At 49.1% G+C, this 22,799-nt stretch overlaps 1 protein-coding gene across 10 annotated transcripts in view; it reads right to left on the bottom strand.

Moving 5' to 3' along the window:
- EFCAB6 (EF-hand calcium binding domain 6) overlaps positions 1-22,799 on the bottom strand; it is a 295,562-nt gene that overhangs the window by 6,139 nt on the left and 266,624 nt on the right. For 7 of the 10 annotated variants that reach the window (XM_055252706.2, XM_055252712.2, XM_055252708.2 and 4 more), the window contains 4 exons: positions 11,008-11,238; positions 8,281-8,449; positions 5,620-5,804; positions 1,773-1,922 (listed from right to left, as the gene is read on the bottom strand). In XM_055252706.2, the coding sequence (XP_055108681.2) occupies positions 1,773-1,922; positions 5,620-5,804; positions 8,281-8,449; positions 11,008-11,238 (735 nt within the window). The other 3 variants (XM_055252709.2, XM_055252713.2, XM_055252716.2) reach the window with 3 other exon arrangements.

The raw sequence follows: 22,799 nt of genomic DNA, 5'->3' as shown, positions 1-22,799 counted from the left end.
AGGCTGCCAGGAAGGGGCTGGGGGACACGTCCACCTGATCCCCAACCCCACTTCCGATGTCAGCCTCCCATCTGTGCGCTCTATGCCCTCTCAACCTCTGCCCAAACAGGAAGCAGCCTCCAAGGGCAGCCCTGTGTGCATCTGGCTGTGAAACGGGAGCAGACAGGAGGTTAATTACCTTTGCCTCCCTGAGGGGCTGAAGGCTGGTCAACATGTTCAGACAAGGTTGATGGTCAGAGAGGTGGGGGCTCAAGGGGAGACCTGACTACGTGGCCCTAACTTGGGGTGGGGCCTCAGGGTGCGCCCAGGCAGGGGAGGGCAGGGCCAGTGGGTGCAGAGAGTTGCTGTGATGAGACCGTAACACAGCCTGGAGCACAGCCTGCTGGTGGTAAACCCAATACTGACTGCCCTTTCCTCTTCAGTTACAGAACCTGACTTTCTCCCAGGCTCCTGTGTGTCCAGCTAACCGGGAACATGTCTCAGCCTCTCTTGCAGCTAGGTATGTTCTGGCCTGAGAAGCTAAGTAAGAATGTTATGTAGAACATCCAGGAAGCCTCCTTTAAAAGAGAGGGGCATGCCCTTTTCTCTCCTGTTTTTCTGCCTGCTGCCTGGAATATGGCTGTGATGCTGGGGCTCCAGCAGCCACCTTGGACCATGAGGTGGCTGGCCTAGAGGAAGGAAGCCAGGAGTTGAGAACAGCAGAGCAAAAATGTGGTCCCTGATGATTGTCCAGCCACCACACCAGCTCTGACCTTCCTACCTCTGGACTTCTTTTATGTGGGAGCGAAATAAACTTTCACCTTAAGCTGCTATTTTCACCCCCTCCCCATTATGTGAAGCTGAAACAAATCCTGACAGACCCTCATAATATATAAAGATGAGGCCATACATTTCCTATCCACATTTGCATTATAACTTGTTTCTAGGGGAGACTGGAAAGCAGGGCTAGATGGCCCAGAGGTCCTATGGGGCTGAGGTCAGCGGGCCTGGCTGCTGGGCCCCATGGGATGAAGGCAGAAAAGGAAGCTGAGCCTGGTGTCTGAGACAGCCCCTCGATTACGCCATCTGATCTGTGACTCTGTGGAGGGCAAGGTTTCTTTTGCCCCCTTCCCAGCACCACGCCTGAATTCCTGGGAAGTTGCTGGAAGGGAATAACAGAACCTGCCCTACTTCCTTCCTTTCTCTGCATGGGGGATAGGGAGAATCCCTGACTGAGATTTATACTTAATCCTGAAGGACAGAGGAACGTGAATGTGGATTGGAAAACCACTGCAGGGTGTTTGTTAGGCTATGGGGGTGGGACATGGAGGGCACCCAGGGACATCAGTACAGATGCCCAATGGCGGAACCCCACTATGTACTGCAGGGGCGGGGCTCACTTTGCAGGCCCCTTGGGAGGTCCAACATAGGTCAGAGATGCTCTTCAGAGCCTGCAGGAGAGCCCAGATGTGGGGAGAGGGCTCGGAGCAGCAGCAGCAGCAGTGATGGCAGTGCCTTAAGGAACCTGGGTTCAGGCACTGACCCTGAGGAGCTGGCGATGGAGGTATGGGGCATCCACGCAGGGCTCCAGAAACCTCTGGGAAGGAGAACCCGGGGTCTGAAGGTGAGAGGTGAGTGGACCCAGGCCTGGATAACTTGGGGGTCCCAGGGAAGTGAGATCTGAAACAGCCAGGTCAGGCTGTTTCAGTAGAGGGCTCCCCATGGGAAGTTTCTGGCCACTGGCATTTGGCAGCTGCTCCCTGCAGAGGCACTGGGCGTAGAGCTGTGCTCACCGTCCTGAAATCTGCGATGCTTAGCAGCCCCGTTCCAGCCTCATCATAGCTTCTGAACGTGCGCCGCATTGGCCTCCAGCAGTGCACAATTTTGGGCTGAATATGCAGCAGAGCAGAGTAAAAAGATGACGTCTCAGCACCGGCTTCTTTCTAGACACAAGACAAGAAGGGGTGAGGAGGGAGCTTTTGAATGCGAGGGTTGGGGTGGGCTCCTCCTCACCTCTGCCTCGCCCAGCCCTGCTCTGGCTTCACCTCCCAACCTGCTCCACTGGCTCTCAATTTAGGAGGGAGCCTGCCACAACTCGTCACAAAGATGTGCACCCACCCCCTGACCATTGTGTGGGCTGTTTAAAAACGTGTATTACATCAGCCATCTCATTTACACCTCCCCACCGGCAACCTGGAAAGAAGGCAGGTCTCTATCCCCACTTCACAGACCAGGAAGTGGAGACTCGGGGAGGTAAAGTGACTTGGGCTTTGACCCCAACACACTTCAGGCCACACCACCTCCCAGGGAATGCAAGGAGATGGCCGGGCAGATACGGGCCAATTTGAAAATAGTTTGAGGAAAAAGAGAGATTTCAGTCTGAGTTTTCTAGTAAGTTATGATAATGAACAGTGTTAAAAAAAATTCACAAGGTGGTAATTATATCTAGTAATTAGACAGAACACTACACTGTGATTACTTCATTTAGGTGCTATTAGGTTGAAAACAAGACATTTGAACATGATTTAGCCCCAATGTGTTTGACTATCACAAAGGTGAACGGTAGGCAACAATGCGTAACACGTCTTGGGAAAGTTGAATTTTAACATAACACTATGTAAGACAGATGAGCACAGGGTTAAGCTGCTTTCATTTTTTTTTTACATCATTTGGCACCTATGATGTGAGCTCCCCAGGTACCCACGGCTTCATGAGCTGCCAATTTGCCCAATCAGCTGATCCACAGGGGGGGAAGAAAGGGTGTGGGGCTCACATGACCTCCCACACCACACATCACAGGGCAGGACCACCATCCCGGCCAGAGCCCCCACCTCTGACCCGCCTTGCAGGGAGGGGCGGCGCCCAAGCTGCCTTCCCCCCAGGACATCTTTCTGCTGCCTAATGGGGTGGAGAAAGCTCCCAAATCACCAGAAAATGAAGTCCCCTTTTTGGCTCCTCTGCAGGGAGACATTTGACCTGACCTCCGCACTTACATGGTGGTGGCCTTGGCAGCTGCCAGATGGGACAAGGGCTGTGACCAGGACCGTGCAGGGGCCTACTCTCTCCTGAAAAGCGTTCAATCTCAATCCACTCCGGTCCGGGGCAGTGATTTGAGGAGTGGGGGCAGGAGAGCTCTTCTGAACCACAGAGTGGTGCCTTGGGAGGGGCGGGGGGAGAGTGCCACAGTCTCTATGGGCTGACCCGCAGCACCGAGCACGACCCCACTCTGACCCCAGCCTTGCAGGGTTGCTGAGGACAGACAGTGAAGCCGGAAGCTGGGGACTGGGGTAGCCCCTTTCACTGGGGAGGGCTCAGAAGGGGGCACTGGTGTGCTCTTCCGAAGAAGCCCATGCACCTCCTAGCAAGCCCTTAGAACCTCCACAGATCTCCAGAAGGAGAAGCTGAGGCCCAGAGAGGTGGAGGAAGGATGGAATTGACGGAGGCCTGGCAGGCCGTGCGTCTCCATGTTCTCCACGTTCGTGGCTCCCATGAAGATGAAATGGGGACAGAATAACTGAGCTGGCAGAACTGTCTTAAGTCTTTTTTTTTTTTTTTTTTTGTAAACTTGGTCTAAGCTTTTAATACTAGCTCCTGTTTGTCTAAACTAGAAGCTAGGCTAAGATGGAACCTGATTTTGCACAAAATTGCAAAACTAGCTGTGAAGAAACTTTCTGCATGGCATCTACTTAACTGTGGCTGGCTTAACCCACTCTCCATTCCCTAGAGTCCCACCACTGTGGCCCAGGCAGGTCTGGCCCTTGGGTGGGGTGAGTGGGAGTGGGGCCAGGTGGGGGGTGGGGCCAGAGCCAGGGCTGTCAGCCCGACACTTCTGGTCCCTCCATCTGCGTCATAAGGTGGTCGGAATCAGCTGTGTTTGTTCCCCAAATCGACAGCACCAGATGTACTTGTACTTATTATTGAATTCACCGTAACTCAATTCAACGTTAATTCAGTACTAAAAACATTTTTTGGCTTCGTGTTTTGGAAGGGCTGGAGCTGATGCCATGATGGTACTGGGTGTGGGTTTCAATTGTGAAACTGTTAAGTGGCTGAGAATCAAAGGTAAAAATCTAGAAGAACTGTGTACCCTCCAGCTGCCCTTTAAGTGGCTTTAGGTTTTCATTCCTCTTCAAAGAAACAGAAAGAGAAAACTGTAGACAATGCATGGTGGGTGTAGTTTCTGCCAAAAATGATGACGAGAGACTCCATCCACCACACACACTCAGAGGAAAGGGCCTGGCTCATCTCAAATGGCTGGTGGATGAAGACCCTTTTAGTTCCAGTGTTGACCAGTGCTGTGACTCACCCCACCCCTCACTTTGCCTTTTGGGTTAACTGACCAGGCACTGCCTCCAGGGCGCTGTATGAGACCTTGGTCACACAGACGCCTGGGAAGAGCCACCATAACCAGGTGTCTGCCACCTGAACAGTTGGAAAACCTGGGATCAAGGCTACTGGTTCCCATTCTGGGGTCTCCAGACCCTTATAGGGTTCTAAAAGGAGAGGAAGAAAATCTTAAATTACTTCCAAGAAAGTACATTTCTGAGCTGTTTCCAATATCCCCAAAGCCTAGTAGAGGCCTTGTCTTTACCGCAGCCCTTGCCTCCCAGGTGCGAGCCCCCAGCACACAGGCTGTGGGCTTTGGGCCCCCGCCGACAGACCCTGGCTGTCTCATGCTGACCTGACAACTGCCTTGCCCTCTTGAAGTAACGGAGGAAATGGGGTGGTTAAGTATTGCTCACGTATCACATGCATATAGAAATCATCTGAGTAGGGTCTATGGGCAGGTGGCAGCAAGGCTGGGGACATTTCACAGATGAGTCCTGGCTGGAAGCAGGACTGGGCTGGGCTCTGGCCTCCTGTAGCCTCTGAGTCCACCTTTTCTGTGAAGCTAGGTGATCCGCAAGTGCAACGAATTAACAAAACGAGGCTGGGTGTGGTGGCTCATGCCTGTAATCACAGTACTTTGGGAAGCTGAGGCGGGTGGATTGCTTGAGCCCAGGAGTTTGAGACCAGCCTGGGCAACATGGCAAAACTCTGTGTTATGGTTTGACTCTGTGTCCCCACCAAAATCTCATCTCAAATTGTAATCACCAGTTGTCAAGGGAGGGACCTGGTGGGAGGGATTGGATCATGGGGGAGGTTCCCCCTTGCTGTTCTTGTGAGAGTGAGTTCTCATGAGAGCTGATGGTTTTTAAAGTATTTGGCAGTTCTCACTTCACTCTCTCTCTCACCTGCCACCATGTAAGACGTGCTTGCCTCCCCCTTCACCTTCTGCCATGATTGTAAGTTTCCTGAGGCCTCCCCAGCCATGTGGAACTGTGAGTCAATTGAACCTCTTTCTTTTATAAATTACCCAGTCTCAGGTAGTATCTTTATAGCAGTGTGAAAATGGACTAATACATCCCATCTCCACAAAAATACAAAAATTAGCTGGATATGGCGGCTTGTGCCTGTGGTCCTAGTTAGTTGGGATGCTGAAACAGGAGGACCACCTAAGCTGGGAGTTCGAGGCTGCAGTGAACCGTGAACCACTGTTCTCCAGCCGGGGCAATAGAGTAAGATTCTGTCTTGAAAAAAATAAAAATGAAAGCGTCCCTTTCCACCTGGCCCCACATTTCCTGCGGGTGGGCAACATACCATTTTGTGTGCATTCTGGATCTTCATCCTGCGCATCAGTGAGCTTTCCTTTGCTTTTAGTAGGAGGACACAGCTCTGAATGAAGTCACAGTATGCAAATTTCCCGTTGTTCTTTAAGTCGTATTTTATAATGAGCTGCTGACACTCCTCTTTGCTTATGTCCAGGTTGAATTTCTCCACAAGAGCTACAGACAAAAATAGCAGTTCAATTGGTGGCGATTCATTCATTCATTCATTCATTCTTCATTCATTCATTCAACACTTGCTGAGGCACCTTCTCTGCTTCAGGCCCTGGCTTGGTCCTCACATCAAAGAACTCACGGTTGGTGGCTGGACATATGTGGAGACAGACATGCGACAAACTAAGTGCCGCAGGGAGGGGGACCCTGAGTCCCGCTGGCCCACACTCCTGGGTTTGCATGGTCACAGCATGGTCACAGCTTATGGACAGAGACTATGGGAGCTATGACCAAAACGCAGAGAGGGAGGTAAGGGGGCGTTCCCCGCCAAGTCAGGGCAGAGCCAGGCGTGTGAGGAGCAGGGGAAGGTTCCCTGAGCTCATAGTGAGCCTGGCTGGGGCTGGACTGTGGGGATGGAATTCAGACTCGGCCCTATGACCAAGTATTTCCTAATGGCACCAGAGACAGGTTCTCCAGTGTCTGTTATGCCAGGCAAATTCTCGCTGTAAGTTTCCATTCCAGTGATGATCTAAAAATATATACAACTTATTCTGGATACAGGGACCACCTTTAGGAGACAACAGCTGAGTCCAGCTTTCAGATCAGGCTCATGTGGATGCTCCATGGGGAGTGTTGCCAGTGGCCAAGAGGCTGGCCCAGCGGAACCTCTGAAGAGCAAGGCTCGCCCCACACTTGGCACTCATCCTCATGCCGCATTCTCCTGCCAGTTGTAAAGACAACACTTCTCTGGGAGTGACAACTCATAATTGAAGGAGGCTTATGTAAGATAAGATTTGAGTTTAAGTTTCATAGACTAGACTTTGTTTTGACATCCTGAAAGAACAGAGAGTCAGGGAGTGGAATGCTGTGTGAGTTGTTGAGGCAAATGAGGAAGACCAGTGGAAGCAGACTCCAGGCAAACGACACCTGCATGCCAAGCCAGGCCAAGAGAGGCTGCTGCATGTTCTAGAAGCAGAGGTTTCTTTGCCCTTGCACACAGGGAAGCAGCAGCAGGTCATGGTGCCCGTCGGGACACAACGGGGGCCCACGGAACCCCAAGGAACTGGCCCACACATGCCTCTGATGCTCTGACTCACAGCAGGCCATCAGCAGTGAGGAGAAAATACAGAATGACTTTTGGAAAGCAATCAGCTTTTTTTTACAGTATTGAATTTTGCATGCATGACTAACATCTGACGAGCCTATCATAATAACTGAGTGGGGACTTAAATGAGTTCATGGTTAAAAAGAAAAAGCCAGCAGTAGCAATAAGGACAGTAACACAGTGAAGGTTTATCATTCTCAAAATCAAAGAATTAACTAAAAAAAAGGGGAACTCCAATGTGTGTGACAACCAACATGCGTGTTTTGGCTTCAGCAAAACGTTACATTAAATCAGTGAACAACATTTGAATATTACTGATTTCAGATTTTTTATACTTAATTTACAAGTGTTTTTTAATAGGCTGTAACTTAAAGAGTTTATACCTGGTTTCATTTGTGCATTTTAAAGTCATGATTATGATAAAAGTAATTTATGTTAATATTGGAGGCTCTCAAAGAAAACATTTTCCTTTATTAGTCATGTGTTGGGGGAGCTAAAAAGCCAAGGAGTGACATGGTCAGATATATTTTCCTGTAATGTAAAATGTTGCATACACAAGATGTAACCAGGCCGGGTGCGTTGGGTCACACCTGATCCTACCACTTTGGGAGGCTAAGGTGGGTAGATCTCTTGAGATCAGGAGTTTGAGACCAGCCTGGCCAACATGGTGAAACCCGTCTCTACCAAAAAATACAAAAACAGTCAGGCATGGTGATGCATGCCTGTAATCCCAGCTATTTGGGAGGCTGAAGTGGGAGAATCACTTGAACCTGGAAGACAGAGGCTGCAGTGAGCTGAGATCATACCACTGTACTCCAGCCTGTGTGACAGTGAGACCCTGTTTCAAAAACAAACAAACAAAAAGACAAAAAACAAAACAACAAAAAACAAAAAACCAAGATGCAACATTTACTGGAAGTATAAATCCCACTGGTTTAATTTTAAAAGTTTATCAAAGTGATACATGCTGAAAAATGAAACAACATCAAAGAGTGAATGTTGATGGGAATGGGGCCCCAGGAGTGTCCCCTTCATCCTGCCCTCCTCCACCTTTTCCATTTCCTTCTGCAGTCAGAGTCTGTGAACATTCACACTCTGCCCAGGATGGCAACCACTGTGATTTCTGAAGCTCAGAGTTAGTGCAGCGCTGACTTTACCATGCAGATGGGCCCCCTGCTGGGAGGGCCAGGTGGTCGGAATCCTCCTCCCCGGGGACCTTTGTGTAGTGAGCTGCGCCGCCTACCCAGAAGTTCCCACCCGTTTCCTGTTCTGCTGCTCCCTGGCCTCCACCTGGGGTGTGGCTTTGTACCCAGTGGGAACAGCCTCTTGCCACAGGGGCTGACCACATATTACCAAGCGGATAGAATCTGAACGTACCCAGGAAATCGGAGGCGTTGATGTCCCCCTGTCTGGCCACATCCTTCTCCTTGCATTCTTTCAGGAGCTGGCGCCAGCAGCCCTGGATTCTCTTCCGGAGCCTGCTCTCTATGGGATCACAGTTCTGCAAGGGCGGAGTGCCCGGGATCACAGTGGTGCTTGCTGGAGTCTAGCAGGGAAGAAAAGAAAAGGCTCTTTTCACTTAAGATTTAAAACAGAAGTCCAAAAAGACCTCAATACCTCCAGTTTTGAGGTTCACAATTTTAGAGGCAGAATTAGCCCAGAAATAAAATGAAGAATAAAACATAGATGGTGATTTTACAATGTAGCTTTTATTTCCATTGGTGGGCTATATGCACTTGTGCCAAGCCATGATAACCAAAATAATTTTGGAAATAGCCATGTAGCCAAGAGCCAAGGTTCAAATCTACACAGATGCGATATAAACATATTTCTGGTGTGTGTGTGTGTGTGAAGTGACAACAGCAAATTTTTCAGTAGCGGAAGAGTCTTATCCAAGAAAGGGATTTACTTGTCATGGGCACGAGACATCCAATCCGTAAACATTCACAGAATATCTGTTATTTTGACACTATGTGGACCAAGTACAAGGCTGTTCTTTGCTTTATTGTATTTTCTATTTAAAAACAAGGGAATGGCTCTAATCTAGCCCAGGTTTTTTTCCTGAAGGCCCCCTTGACAAGTGGTTATCTAAATTAGTAACTTATGCAGTTCCACTGGATTCCTGGTTTTTCTCCCCAACCCCCGAGCCTCCTGCATCTCAGTTGATAATTAGGTCCTTCTTCCAGTTGCTCAGCCTGAACCCTTAGAAGTCTTCCTTGACTCTCCCTCACCCTCTCCATCCCACATCTGATCCCTCAGGAAAGCCTTTTGGCTCTACCTTGAAGACACATCCAGAGTCTCACCAGCACCCCATCCCACGCCACCATTGCCTCTGCTAGACCTCCTCACTGACCCACACCCTCAGCATCCAGAGTGGTTTTTGTTTTTGTTTGAAATGGAGTCTTGCTCTGTCGCCAGGCTGCAGTGCAGTGGTACAATCTCGGCTCACTGTAACCTCCACTTCCCAGGTTCACGCCATTCTCCTGCCTCAGCCTCCCGAGTAGCTGGGACTACAGGCGCCCACCACCATGCCCGGCTAATTTTTGTATTTTTAGTAGAGACAGGGTTTCACCATGTTGGCCAGGATGGCATCGATCTCTTGACCTCGTGATCCACCCGCCTCGGCTTCCCAAAGTGCTGGGATTACAGGTGTGAGCCCCTGTGCCCGGCCCCAGAGTGGTCTTTAAAGAGTCCCTCAGATTATGTCACTTTGCTGCTTAAAAACAAGCAAAGGCTCCATACCCCTCGAGTGAATGCCAAAGTCCTCATCGTGGCCTCCAGGCCTCCAGCCTCCTACTGCTGCTGTAACAGATTTCCATGAATTTAGTGGCTTAAAACACCACCAACATATTATCTTACAGTTCTGGAGGTCAGAAGTCTGAACTGGGTCTCACTGAGCTAAAATCAAGGTGTCCAGAGGCTCAAGGGGAGAATCCATTTTCTTGCCTTTTCAGTTTCCAGAGGCTTCCCACAATCCTTGGCTTGTGACCCGTTCCTCTCTCTCCAAAGCCGGCAGCGTTAGGTGGAATCTTTCTCAGATTGCATCTCTCTAGCCCTGAGCCTTCTGCCTCTGGATTAAAGACCCATGTGATTACCCTGAGTCCACCTGCGTACTCCAGGATAATCTCCCCAAAACCAGCTGATTAGCAACTTCAGTTCTGTTTGCAACCTTAACTTCCCTGGCCATGTAAGACAACATAGTCGCAGCTTCCAAGGATGAGGACACAGGCATCTTTGGGGTGCTCCTGACCCCTCTTCCTTCTGCTCTACTTACCGGCTTTTAATGTAATAAACACTTATGCATACTGCTTCTCTTGCCTATTATCCCCTAAAAGAACACAAACTCCACAAGACCAGGAACCTTAGTTCATTCTCGGCTATAGAAAATACCCAGCACACAGTAGGTGTGCAGTAAACTTGCATGGAGTTAATGAGAATGGACTAGCCAAGGTCAAGGTCACGCGCAGTGATGGTGGCTTCATGTGCATGGTGTGGCATTCTCTCAATCACCCTGTCCTGGTGACATTGCCATCCCTTCCTACAGACAAGAAAAGAGGCTTGGCGAGCCTGGGCACCTTCCTCCATCCCAGGCCTGGGGTGGCTCAGCCAGGGCTCCAGGCTGTGCAATTTGACAGGCCTGGGCTTAAAATCAGGTCGCTCCACGTCTGAGGGACCAAGATCACATGAGAATGCCTCTTAGAGCCTCACTGTGTTCAACTGGAAAATGGGTATAACTTGCCTCAAGGGACAGTGGCCCGCAGTTGACCACAGGGCCTTGCCTTCTGCACAGAGGTGCCGGCAGCACCACTGCACTGCTGACAGGTGCCTCCTGCCCTGCCTCTCGCTCCCTTTCCCACCTTGCACCCGCTCTTGTCTCCTTTCCATCCCGCTCCTCCACCGTTCCTATCCCCACGTCTGCCCCCTCCCAGGGAATGGATGCTAAGGACCTGCCAGTGGGCTCCTTGCCTGTGCCCCCACCCCAGACTCACCCGTCTTCTCAGCCACTCAACCCTGGGCCATACTACGGCCCCCAAAGTCCCCCCAGTGGGATTTGTGGATGTGGCATGAGGTGGCCTGGGACACCTGGCAGGATGGAGAACTCACACAGGGGTGAATCCGTGACTTTGACCCTGGTCTCAGCTCCTGAGTGGGCAGTGAGAGGGCAGATCTGGTGCCTTCCGAGACGTTGGGGACACTGCTCCCTCTCTGGGCCGCGGTCAAGTCACCAGTGGCCATTGGTGTGGCTGCTGTCTCGGAACTGAACCTGCTCAGGAAGTCTGGGTATTTCAGCCTCCCCTTGGCATTGACTGGCATCTCGTTCCAGAGTCTGTCAAACTGGAGAAGGAGCAGAAGTCATTTCCCAGGTGTCAGTGCAAACACAGGCAGCGTTGCACCTGTGCCAGCGAGAAGTGGGACGGGCTGGCCTCGCAGGAGGTGAGCGCTCACGTGACTGGTGAAGAAGAAAATTAAAAAAATAAAACGCCCATTTGGCCTTCGCTCGGCAGAGGCCTCAGGAAGACTCTGGAAAAGCAAAGACAAGAGGATTATTCATGGCTTCTGCAGGACATTTTTTAATTGAATTGGGCCCTCAGCGAGCACTTTAAGGCCATTAAATCTTGTGATTAGTCACAATGCCTGAGCTGCAGTGTATTCGAACATTTGGGAGAAAATACAAATCAGAGCCCCCACCCACCTTCATCCCAGGGAAGCCCAGTCAGACTCATTTCTCACTCTTCCAGGTACACCTGAGTTCTGCAAACAGCTCACCAGGTGATGCAGCCCTCAGCCCCTGCACTTGCATCCATGATTTATTTCACCCTAAAGGCAAAAAATGTCTTCTCACAAGATGAAAAGGGAGGCATTTGGAAAACCAGGGAGCAGTTTATGGCTTTGTATTTTTGCTGTCTGATGCCACAGACTGTATCAAAACCACACACCATGCAGATAGAAAAAAAAATGACTCAATGCATCCTAAATGAGCCACTTTTGGTGACTGGAGGGCTTCCTGAAAGCCAAGAAGAAAGGCAACTCCTTCCAATTTGATTTTTGTACAGCCCCAAAAGCCCAACGGAGCCCCAGCCTCCAACACAGTTGATGGAGAGGCAGCCTCCAGAGAGGCGAGGGGAGGCTCAAACCCTGGTTCCTTCCTTCCCATCCTGCGCTTTCCCCTGGAAGCCTGGGCTCTGCCAGAAACCGAGTTGCTTCTGTGTCTCCACTGAGGTTTTCCAAAGCAAGTTAGAGTGACTGTCTTGGGCTTGATTTGAATCCTCAGAAGAAGCAGGAAGAGGTACGGAAGTCGGGGTTGGGAGGTGTAAAGGCAAAAAGGTTTAGTTTGGGACGAGGTTCTCAATTTATCGTTTTACTTTTTATTTAGAAATAACTATAGACTTGCAGGAGGTGACAAGGACAGTACAGTGAGATCCCTGTACCCTTCCTGCAGTTTCTCCCAAGGCTCTGTCTTAAGTGAAAACACCAAAACCAGGAGGTGGGCGTGGGCACAGTGTGGGTGCGGTCTGATGTCATTTTACTACAGGTGTAGATTCATGTTGATTACATTCTGACCAACGGGGAAAAACTATTTTGTGGAGAAGTGAGGGTACCTTGAGGATGTGACTTCGGCATCTCAGACCTCACTGCTGCCAAGTACAGTAACCTGCCAGACAGGAATCAGCTCCGCCACCTCTGTGTCCTCCAGGACCATTGGCCAAAACCACTGGGCAGACAGCCCCCGCCGACAGCTTCCCACGTGATGTCAAAACCATCTCTGCAGCTAATCTCTCCCCCTACCTCCCCCGGCCTGGAAGCTCCCTGCAGGGTCCTCTGAGAATCAACTTTAAGTGTCAAACATCTGGCAAAGGAGCAGGCACACAGCAGGTGCTCAATACACGTTTGCTCATTGGCTGAAGTTCCTAAGAGACTCACATGGTCAGACGGGTCAGACCCAGGGGAAGGATGCTTCGAGGTGAGAGTGATGGAACAGGGTGTGGAACCCTGTTCTGACCCCTCCTCCTGAGGCCCTCTCACGGAGCAGAAGAGGACAAGCCCCGCAGGGGAGGACCCAGTAGGCTTGCGCCCTCCTGTTTGAGCTGGACTCGGAGCTGAGGCGGCGGAAGATCATGCAATAAGGATAAACACCGAGGGAGGTCAGTGTGCGTGCTGACAGACGCCGTGGAAATGAAGCTTGGCAGGAGACAATCCCAGGACTCCCACCTAAGGATCTCCTCTTCTAACAGGGTGGCTGGGGCTGGCCAACTCCCTAATTAAATTCTATGGTGCAGGCTGGGTGCGGTGGCTCACGCCTGCAATCCCACCACTTTGGGAGGCTGAGACAGGAGGATCACCTGAGGTCAGGTGTTTGAGACCAGTTTGGCCAACATGGTGAAACCCCATCTCTACTGAAAATACAAAAATTAGCTGGGCATGGTGGCGGAAGCCTGTAAGCCCAGCTACTCAGGAGGCTGAGACAAGAGAATCGCTTGAACCTGGGAGGCGGAGGCTGCAGTGAGCCAAGATCGCACCACTGCACTTCAGCCTGGGCAACAGAGCAAGACTCCATCTCAAAAAAAAAAAAATTCTGTGGTGCAGAGGAGGCCATGAGGGACCACAGGAATCCTATTTTCATCCTATTTTAACTGAAGAGCCTCAGAATGGGACAGTGGAGGAGGCATCACTGGAGGAAATAGCCCCGGGCCCGCATGTAGCCTCCAGTCTCCATGGAGGCACCTAGAACACCAATGGGCCTAACGGCACCAGGATGGGGGCTGAAGGGCACCACGAGGCTGGACAGACACTGGGGAGACCGGATTCTGAAAAAGTGCCAGCCAGTGAGCTTGACATGAAACGTGGGCAAGACGCTGCTGGACTAGGAAAGCATCAAAAGCAAGTGAGTTTCCACATCAGCGTGGGGAGGTCTGCGCGTGCTCAATCATCCCGTCTCCTTGAGCCACCAGCTGAACCCTGAGAAAGACACCACCATGGGTTCCGACTCTGCTTATGATGCAGAAAAGCAGCAAGAGAGGGCTCCTTGCCATCAACGGGGACAAGCCAGGCAACCTGCAGCCACAGTTCTTCCCCTGAGCCCATGAGCGCGGGGTCACAGGGAGCCAAGTGGAAGGACAGAATTCCAGAGCCCCAGGCTCCAAGGAGAGCCAGACTTGCCACCAGCTCTCACCCCTGGCAAAGTGTGGGAGGAAATGGTGGCAGTCACCGAGGAGGGGAGGAAGAAGTCAGTTCATCTTGGAACAAATTCTGAAGGCCACGTGCAGGCTGCCGTGTCAGTCTAGGACAGCTGGGGGACCCAGGAACCAGGGCGGCTCACACCTGACCCAAGCCCTTCTCCTCACGCCTCTGCTGGTGCTCTGGATCCACCTGCAAGCCCAAGGTGAGAGAGAGTGTGTGGGGGGTCACTTCTCCAGACCTCCCTATAGGATGCAGAAGCCTTAAGCTGCTGGGGAAACCCACTCAACTCTCTGCCTCTAGGACAGGGGTAAGAACCCTTCCTTCCTCCACTGGGAACCCCACCCAGACTCTGGGGGAGGGGAAGGATCGACATCCTTGCAGAATGGGCAGCAACCCCTTGGGCCCAGGGTCTGCTCCTCTACAAAGCAGAGGTCTGAGGGGATGAGCCCAGTAGCCGCCGGAGTCAGGAGGCAGAGAGGGCTGCCCTGGAGGGGCTGGATGGGGCCGGAGCAGTGAGAAAGCTTCACCGGAGGCCCAGGATCCCCCACCCCGTCAGGAGCCCAGCACCAGCAAAGGCAGCAAGAGAGGGAAAGGGACCGCTCTCAGGCACCGATGTGAGCCGAGGGTGGCGCAGGAATGGTGAGAAGACCCTCTGGCAGCCCCAGTCCCACACCAAGCCCACAGGCCTCTCTTCTGGCCTCTCCTAGTTCTAGACATTTCTCTCCCCAACCTTCACCTCCATGTCTTCACCCCTCCTCCTTGAGACCAGCTCTACATCCACCCACCACTTTGTTTTACCCTATCCTTCATCCTGCCCAGCCCTCACCTCCCTCCTGAGTAAAGCTCAGACCCCACACAGCTACTTCTTCACGCTCACTCCTCCCTCCCCAGCCTCCCCCTGAGCTTACTGGAGAAGCTCCTGCTGTAACTACCAGACAGGCCCACAACCCTTCCCCAGTAAATGTCCCTTGCTGCTCTCTGTGGCAACCCCTCTGCACCATTTCCTCTTCTTAAATATCCTCTATGGTCCCCTCACTCTCAGCTGATAATCTTACCCCATATTTCATAGAGAAAATATACATTACATCAAATTGACTGTACCTATGCTCCTGCCCCACAGCTACAGGAGGAAGTCTCAGCTCCTATCCAGGCCACCCCTCCTTGTGTCTCTGGATGTGGTCTGCCTTCTTGAACTACAGAGGCTGGGCAGCTAAAAGCTACTGTGCCCATTTTTCTCTGTAGCAGACACAACAGACACAACTGCCTGCAAGGTGGAAGGAAGGAATGAGCCCAGGTGGTGATCAGCTCTTCTGGTCCGTTTGGTGGCAGAGGGGTTTGGCCCCATCCCCTTAGCACCACAGGTGCTGAGCTCTGCTGGGAGTCAGTGGCAGTGGGTTTCTTCTGGAAGAGCCTTCTGGTGGGGTTGGGTTTCTCTTGGCTGCCACGTTCTTGGATGTGGGGACATCCTTCCTGGTTCTCCAGCCCTTCCAGAGCTTCTGTAATATCCTAATATCCTTCAAAAAAAAAAAAAAACCCTCTTTCTGCTTAAACTTGCCTGTGTGGATCCTGCAATCTGCAACTAAGAACTGTGAACAAAACAACAAAAAAATCTCCAGAGAAATCAGATAAAAAAGATATTCAGGGCCGGGTGCAGTGGCTCACGCCTATAATCCCAGCACTCTGGGAGGCCGAGGCAGGCAGATCATGAGGTCAGGAGATCAAGACCATCCTGGCCAACATGGTGAAACCCCATCTCTGCTAAAAATAAAAAAAATAAAAAAAATAAAAAATTAGCTGGGCGTGGTGGCGGGCGCCCGTAGTCCCAGCTACTCAGGAAGCTGAGGCAGGAGAATGGCGTGAACCCGGGAGGTGGAGCTTGCAGTGAGCTGAGATCGCACCACTGCGCTCCAGCCTGGGCAACAGAGTGAGACTCCGTCTCAAAAGAAAAAAAAAGATATCCAGATCATGTCTGAATTCAGACATGAAAACAGACATGACTATGTCTGTTTCAATGGTGTCTTTTTCAGTGGCCAGGCTAATACAATACAAATAGAACCTGATCATAAAAGATCCTATGTGTGGAAAATGAAAATCTCACTTCTAAATAGTTTGCGGTTTAAAGAGATCCTAGGCACTATGGCAGCCTAGACATTCTAATAAGCCTCCATTCACAAAACACCCAGTTGATGGATACATATTTTTAAAAACATATATTTAAATTCATTGCAAAGTTCACAAGGAAGTACAGCAAATCATTAAGGGCCAAGGAAAGCTGCTAACCCCAAAGACGGGTGAACAAAAACCTGAAAGCCAGCTCGCAAAAGCTAATCCTGGGAGGCCAAAGTTTTGGGGATTGATGGTGCTCAGGGGTTGGGAGACTGAGGCACAGGTCTGGAGATCCTGGCATAATGAACCAGGTTACCTGATGGGCTGTATCTTCAGTGCAAGGCTGGGTGAGGAGAACCTGCATGGCTCTGAGCTCCGGGCTGGGCACAGACCTGGAGCTCATGGCCTGGAGTCTGTGAAACCATTTTGGTTTCTCCATCATGGAACCCCAAGGTGGAGGAACCGAAGCAGCGTCGGGCTGGCATCATCTTTGGCACTTGGAAGAAGCAAACCCTAATCATCTGCGTAGAAAATCATACTCGGTCCAGGCCCCTCAGGATTTCCCCCAGATTAAATTCAGCCAAATATAAGCTCTTTCATGAAATAAAAATCACTAAACACATGAAGAGGCAAGTCACCACAAACATGAGTTGGCAAAAACAAGCTAAGACAGATTTAGACTTCAGATATTTGATATTAGCTAGAGAATATAATAAGATTATATGTAAAATAGTTAAAGAAGTAGATATGTGTATTAAAATGAATGAAAGGCAATGTATAAAATAGCTAGAGGAGTAAACACTGGTATTAAAAATCAGCAAGGAGCAAGATAATATCAGAACTGACAAGTCAGATATTTTTTCATTTAAACACATAGACTTCCTTGAAATTAAAAATCATTGATAAATTTTAAACATACAATGTATAGATTAAGCAACAGATGAGACACAGTTGAGAGAGATAACGAACCTGAAGATAGAGTACAACAGTCCTCGTCAAACCTAAGCACATCAGAGCCACCTGGAGGGCTTGCTAACACGTGGTTTGATGGGTCCCACACACACAGTTTCAGACGCAGTAGACACGTTTGGCAGAACACAAAGACGCGACCTTAAAAGCAGTATCAGTGGGAGCCAGAAGATGGTGGAATGATATTTTTTAAAAACTGAGAGGAAATCACTGTCAATTTAAAATTCTCTACCCAAAAAAGTTACCTTGCGAAAATATGGTCAAATAAAGATATTTTCAGGCCGGGCATGATGGCTCACGCCTATAATCCCAGCACTTTGGGAGGCCGAGACGGGCAGATCACCTGAGGTCAGGAGTTCGAGACCAGCTTGCCCAACATGGTGAAACACCTGTCTCTACGAAAAATACAAAAATTAGCCAGGCATGGTGGTGCTTGTCTGTAATCCCAGCTACTCTGGAGGCTGAGGCAGAAGAATCGCTTGAACCTGGAGGTGGAGGTTGCAGTGAGCTGAGATCGTTGCCATTTGTAATACATGCATATAAAACATAAGTTACAGAAGGGCCAAATAGTTTTTTAAAAGTTGGAAATAGATATACCAAGCAAATATTAAATTTACAAAAACTGGGGTAGTTATACTAATATCATATAAAATAGACTTTAGGCCACAAATTATTTTCCAGGCATAAAGAGGGCTATTAGATAATGATTAAAGGGTCAATTCAAGGCCGGGTGCAGTAGCTAACACCTGTAATCCCAGCACTTTTGGAGGTTGAGGCGGGCAGATCACTTGAGGTCAGGAGTTTGAGGCCAGCCTGGCCAACACAGTGAAACCGTGCCTCTACTAAAATACAAAAATTAGCTGGGCGTGGTGGCATGTGCCTGTAATCCCAGCTACTTGGGAGGCTGAGGCAGGAGAATTGCTTGAACCCGGGAGGTAGAGGTTGCAGTAAGCCAAGATCAAGCCACTGCACCCCAGTCTGGGTGACAGAGCGAGACTCCATCTCAAAAAAAAAAAAAAAAAAAAAAGGTCAACGCAGTAGGAGGCTATAAGAGTTCTGAATATGCATACGTTTTTAATTTAAACAAGAATGAACCTTGAACACATATATATGTATTATAATAAAAATGGACAGAATAATAAGAAATGGATACATCTACTATTACAGTGAGTGATTTCAACATACCTCTTAGTGATGGATGGGCCAAAGAGACAAAAAGGACGAGTTTTTGAAGGGCATAAATAACAAGCTTTTACTCAGCATATGTGGAACCCTTCACTCAGCCACTGGAGGCTGTGCATACTATCCATCCACAAATGGAACATTTATAAAAAAAAGACCACACATCAGAACTCAAAATATTTCTAAGAACTGATGTCAGATTATATTTTCTGATTAAAATGGAGTTAATTGGTAAATTAATAACTTTAAACATCTATGTATTTGGAAACAAAAGAGAGCACTTTTAAATGTTTTATGGATCAAAGAAAGAATCAAAATGGAAATAAAAACTATGGAGAACTGAATTATAATTTTAAAACTACATATCAAAACTTGGATGCAGCTAAAGTGGTAATTAGAAGGAAATATATACTTTTAAATGCTCATTAAGAAAAGAAGAACAGCAGAAATCAGAAAGCTTTGTCTAACTTAAACTAAAGCAGAAGGAATAATAAAGAGCAGAAATTAATAGAAAATTAATATCAACTAAACGAAAAGTTGATAATTTGAAGAGACTAACAAAATAGGCAAATTCTGGCAAGATTAAGCCAGGAGAAAAAGAATATTAGAAAGAAAAAATAAGGCATAACTATAGATTCAGCAGAGATTAAAAAGATAACAGCACACTATTAATAATTTTATGCTAATAAATTTGAAAACTTGGAGAAAAAATGGACAGAGTCCTGTAGAAAAGATAAGTCACCCAAACTGACAAAATGAAGATAGCCTGAATGGCTTTATAATCCTGAAAGAAAATTAGCAGTTAAAAAAATCTTCCCATAAAGCAAATGCTGGGCCTTGGTGGCTTTACAAGCATTTCTACTCAATGTTCAATAAATGGACAGCTCCAATCTTACCCAAATTATTCTGGAAAAACAGAAAAAGGGGATTAACTAAAAATGCCATCTCCAAAGCTAGTGTAATATTGATACCAAAGCCAGACAAGACAGTATGAGAAAAGAAAATTCATGAATGCAAATTATACAATAAAAACTTGCTAACTGAATCCTGTACTGCAAAATCACTTTTAATACCTCATGAGCAAGTTTGGCATATACCAGGAATTCAAGTTTAGTTTAACATTAGAAAGTCTGTTAATGTAATTTGCTATATTGAGAAATTGAACCCAAAAAACTACTTGTGTATCTCAATAGATACAGGAGAAGCATTGGATAAAATTCAACATCTATTCATGGTAAACAGCTCTTAGCCAAATAGGAATAAAAGGGAACTTTTATACTTGATAAAGAATATCTACAAAAATGGCTTGAGAAAACATATTGAAGCTTGAAATTTTGGAAGCATTTCTGTCAAAATCGAGGACAAAACATCTTTTAGCTATCTATCACAGTTTCTATTCAACATGGAGCTGTAGGTTCTAGACACTGCTATAAGGCAAGAAAAAGAAATGGAAGTATGGAGATCAGGAAAGAAGCTCTGACTGCCGTAATTCACAAATATTATTTGAGTGTATTATTTACACTCAAAAGAATCTGACACATTATTAGAATTAATAAGAGGATTTAGCAAGGTAGATACACTAGTAACAAACAGAAAGTGTAACTTAGGAAAATACCACTGCAAACATTTTATCATAATAAAAATATAAGGAACTTAAGGATGCAAAATACCGCTAGGCAGAAAATTATAGAACTAAATTAAAGACAAACTTTTTTAAAAACTAAATTAATAGAAAACCTATTTTGAGAGAGAGAGAGAGACACTATGCTGGCACGTTGGGAGGCTCACTATCGAGAAGTTATTATTTCTCCCCATAGAGATATAATGATTTAATGCAATTCCAATACAAATTTCAGCAGAGTTCTTTGTGGAAATTTACCAGACAATGCTAACGTTTCCATGGTAAGCCAGGGCTAAGATGAAGGCAGACACTCCTGAGGAAGAGGAACCTGACCAACATCAAGACACTTAAAGCTAAAGTAACTTAGACACAGAGGTATCAATTCAAGGACAGGGGGAAATGGAAAGAGCAATGGAACAGAATGGAGTCCAGAAAGAAGCCCCACGTCTATGTGGGAACAGGGTACCCAACGGCCTGGGTGTTGCAAGTCAGTGAGGAACTCACAGAATTCAAAAAATAGTGTTGGGAAAACTGTCTGTCCATACAAAAACAATTGTAGATCTGTACCTTCTACAAATGAAAAAAATTTATCTCAGGTGTATTAAAACATAAAGTGAAAATTTAAAAACCTGTAGTAGAGGATATAGGTTAATTTTTTTCTTTGAGACGGAGTCTCACTCTGCCAACCAGGCTGGAGTGCAGTGGTGCATTCTCAGCTCACTGCAGCCTCTGCCTTCCTGGTTCAAGCGATTCTCCTGCCTCAGCCTCCTGAGTAGCTGGAATTGGAGGCATGCACCACCAAGCCTGGCTAATTTTTGTATTTTCAGTAGAGACAGGGTTTCGCCATGTTGGCAAGGCTGGTCTTGAACTGACCTCAGATGATTTGCCCGCCTCGGCCTTCCAAAGTGCTGGGATTACAGGTGTGAGCCATCGTGCCCAGCCAGGTTAATATTTTTGTTACCGTGGGATAGGTAAGGATCTCTTGGTTACATGAATTCAACTAATGTGCTGTTTTTTTCTTTCATCAAAGGACGCACATACACAGTGACAAAGGACGCACATACACAGTGACAAAGGACGCACATACACGGTGACAAAGGACGCACATACACAGTGACAAAGGACGCACATACACAGTGACAAAGGATCCAGGCCTCAGATGGCTCCAGGTTCTTCTCCCACGTGATCAGTGGCTGCTCAGTTGCTTTTTCTGGTTTCTCCCCATCTCCTTGACTTCCCAACACCAGGAAGACCCAGAACTCAGCCCTCTCCCAGCTGCACCTCTGCCAGCTCAGGCCACTCTCCACGCATGGGACCTCCAGGGGCCTCTCCTCTGGGCTCCAGCCCTGGCCACCCACTGCCCGCTCCACATCGTCCCTTGCACACCCAGCTGTGGTGCTCTCAATCCATCAGGCCCGACACCAATTCCATCCTCACTTCTTCTGGCCTGCCTCCTCTCTCTGGCCAGTTTCTCACCTTTGCTCCCCCTTTCTCTTCCACACCCCACACCACGAGCACATTCTGTGGGCTCCAACTCTGAGACATTCATGATTCCATCTCTCCTGATCACTTCCCTTGCCTGGGATCACAGCCCAGTCACCCCTTGGGTCTGCTCTCCCTGCCCGCTCTGCCCTCGTCTCACCTCCAGGCCACAGTTCACATAGCAGCCAGAGTGATGCTGTTTAGAGCTGACGTCAATCGCCCTGACAGACAGCCCTTGTGCTCAGGGCCCCAAGCCCCTCTTGTCATTGTGAATAAAAGAGAGTACCCCCCTCGGGCTCACAGCCTACCTGGTCCAGCTCCCTGCTCTGACCCCAGACCACACTGCCTGCCCCCCCCACAGCGCTGGCTTCTTATTCCTCAGACTCCTTCCACGTCACCTGGCCATGCACAATCCTTCTGCCCAGGAACCTCTGCTCCCAACTTCCCCCTACCTGGCCGCCAGGTCTCTACCCCTGCATGTCACCTTCTCAGGGTGCCTTCCCTGACAACCCTACTCACAAGCGCACCCCTCCCTAGCTCGCTATCCCCTCGCCCTTTCCTGCTTATTTCCCCTGTGGCATGTATGACCCTAAACACACCAGGCATTTCACTATTTTGTTCCCTGTGTGAATATCCCTGCAAGAATGGAGGCTCCACAAGGAAAAGGTTTGTCCGTGTGCAGCTGGCAGCAGCTTGAACCAGCACACGCACGCCTCCTGCTTCCCGTGTTCCCTCTGCCTGCGCTGCTGTCTCCTGTCTCCTCTTAGAGACAACTCCCACAGACCCAACACTCTGGCCTCAGGGAAACCCACCCGACCCTTCCGTCAGGGCCAGGCCCCTGCTACGCCCTCTCAGTCTACTGCACGCCCTTTCAGAGCAGGGAGCAGCGCATCAGGACCTCAGGAACGCACACCTGGCATTTGGGGTGTCTCCTCCTCCCTGGCTGTGAACTCAAAGGAGGCAAGGAGCAAACCCGCCGTGGTGCCCCAGGGCCCAGCATCACCACCCTGTGCGCCATGGGCCCCCCAAACCTGTATGCATGCTGCCTTTGCGGGCTGTCTGCGTCATCAAGACAGACGTCATGCGCCTAAGAACGTGCACGAGTGTCCCAGGGGCCTTGGCTGGATGATGGAGACTTAAGGTCAGGAAGTCAAGGAGGAGTGAGGGTGAGAGGGGCAACGTGGGGGTGTGGTCAGGAAATGCTTTGCTCTGCATGGAGTCAGGAAGGAGGAGTAGGCACTGAAAGACACAGGCAGGGGCCGGCAGAAGCAGCAGCAAGCTGAGGTGGGGAAGGCTGAAGTTCAGCCTGGCTGGAGTGTAGGGCACCTGGAGGAGCCTGGGGGGTACTGTGCATCCC

Source organism: Symphalangus syndactylus, chromosome 18 (genome assembly GCF_028878055.3).
Source record: "Symphalangus syndactylus isolate Jambi chromosome 18, NHGRI_mSymSyn1-v2.1_pri, whole genome shotgun sequence".
In the NCBI taxonomy this organism is placed as follows: Eukaryota; Metazoa; Chordata; class Mammalia; order Primates; family Hylobatidae; genus Symphalangus; species Symphalangus syndactylus.
Note: the sequence above shows the minus strand (reverse complement) of the source record. Positions and strands in the feature narration are given on the sequence as shown.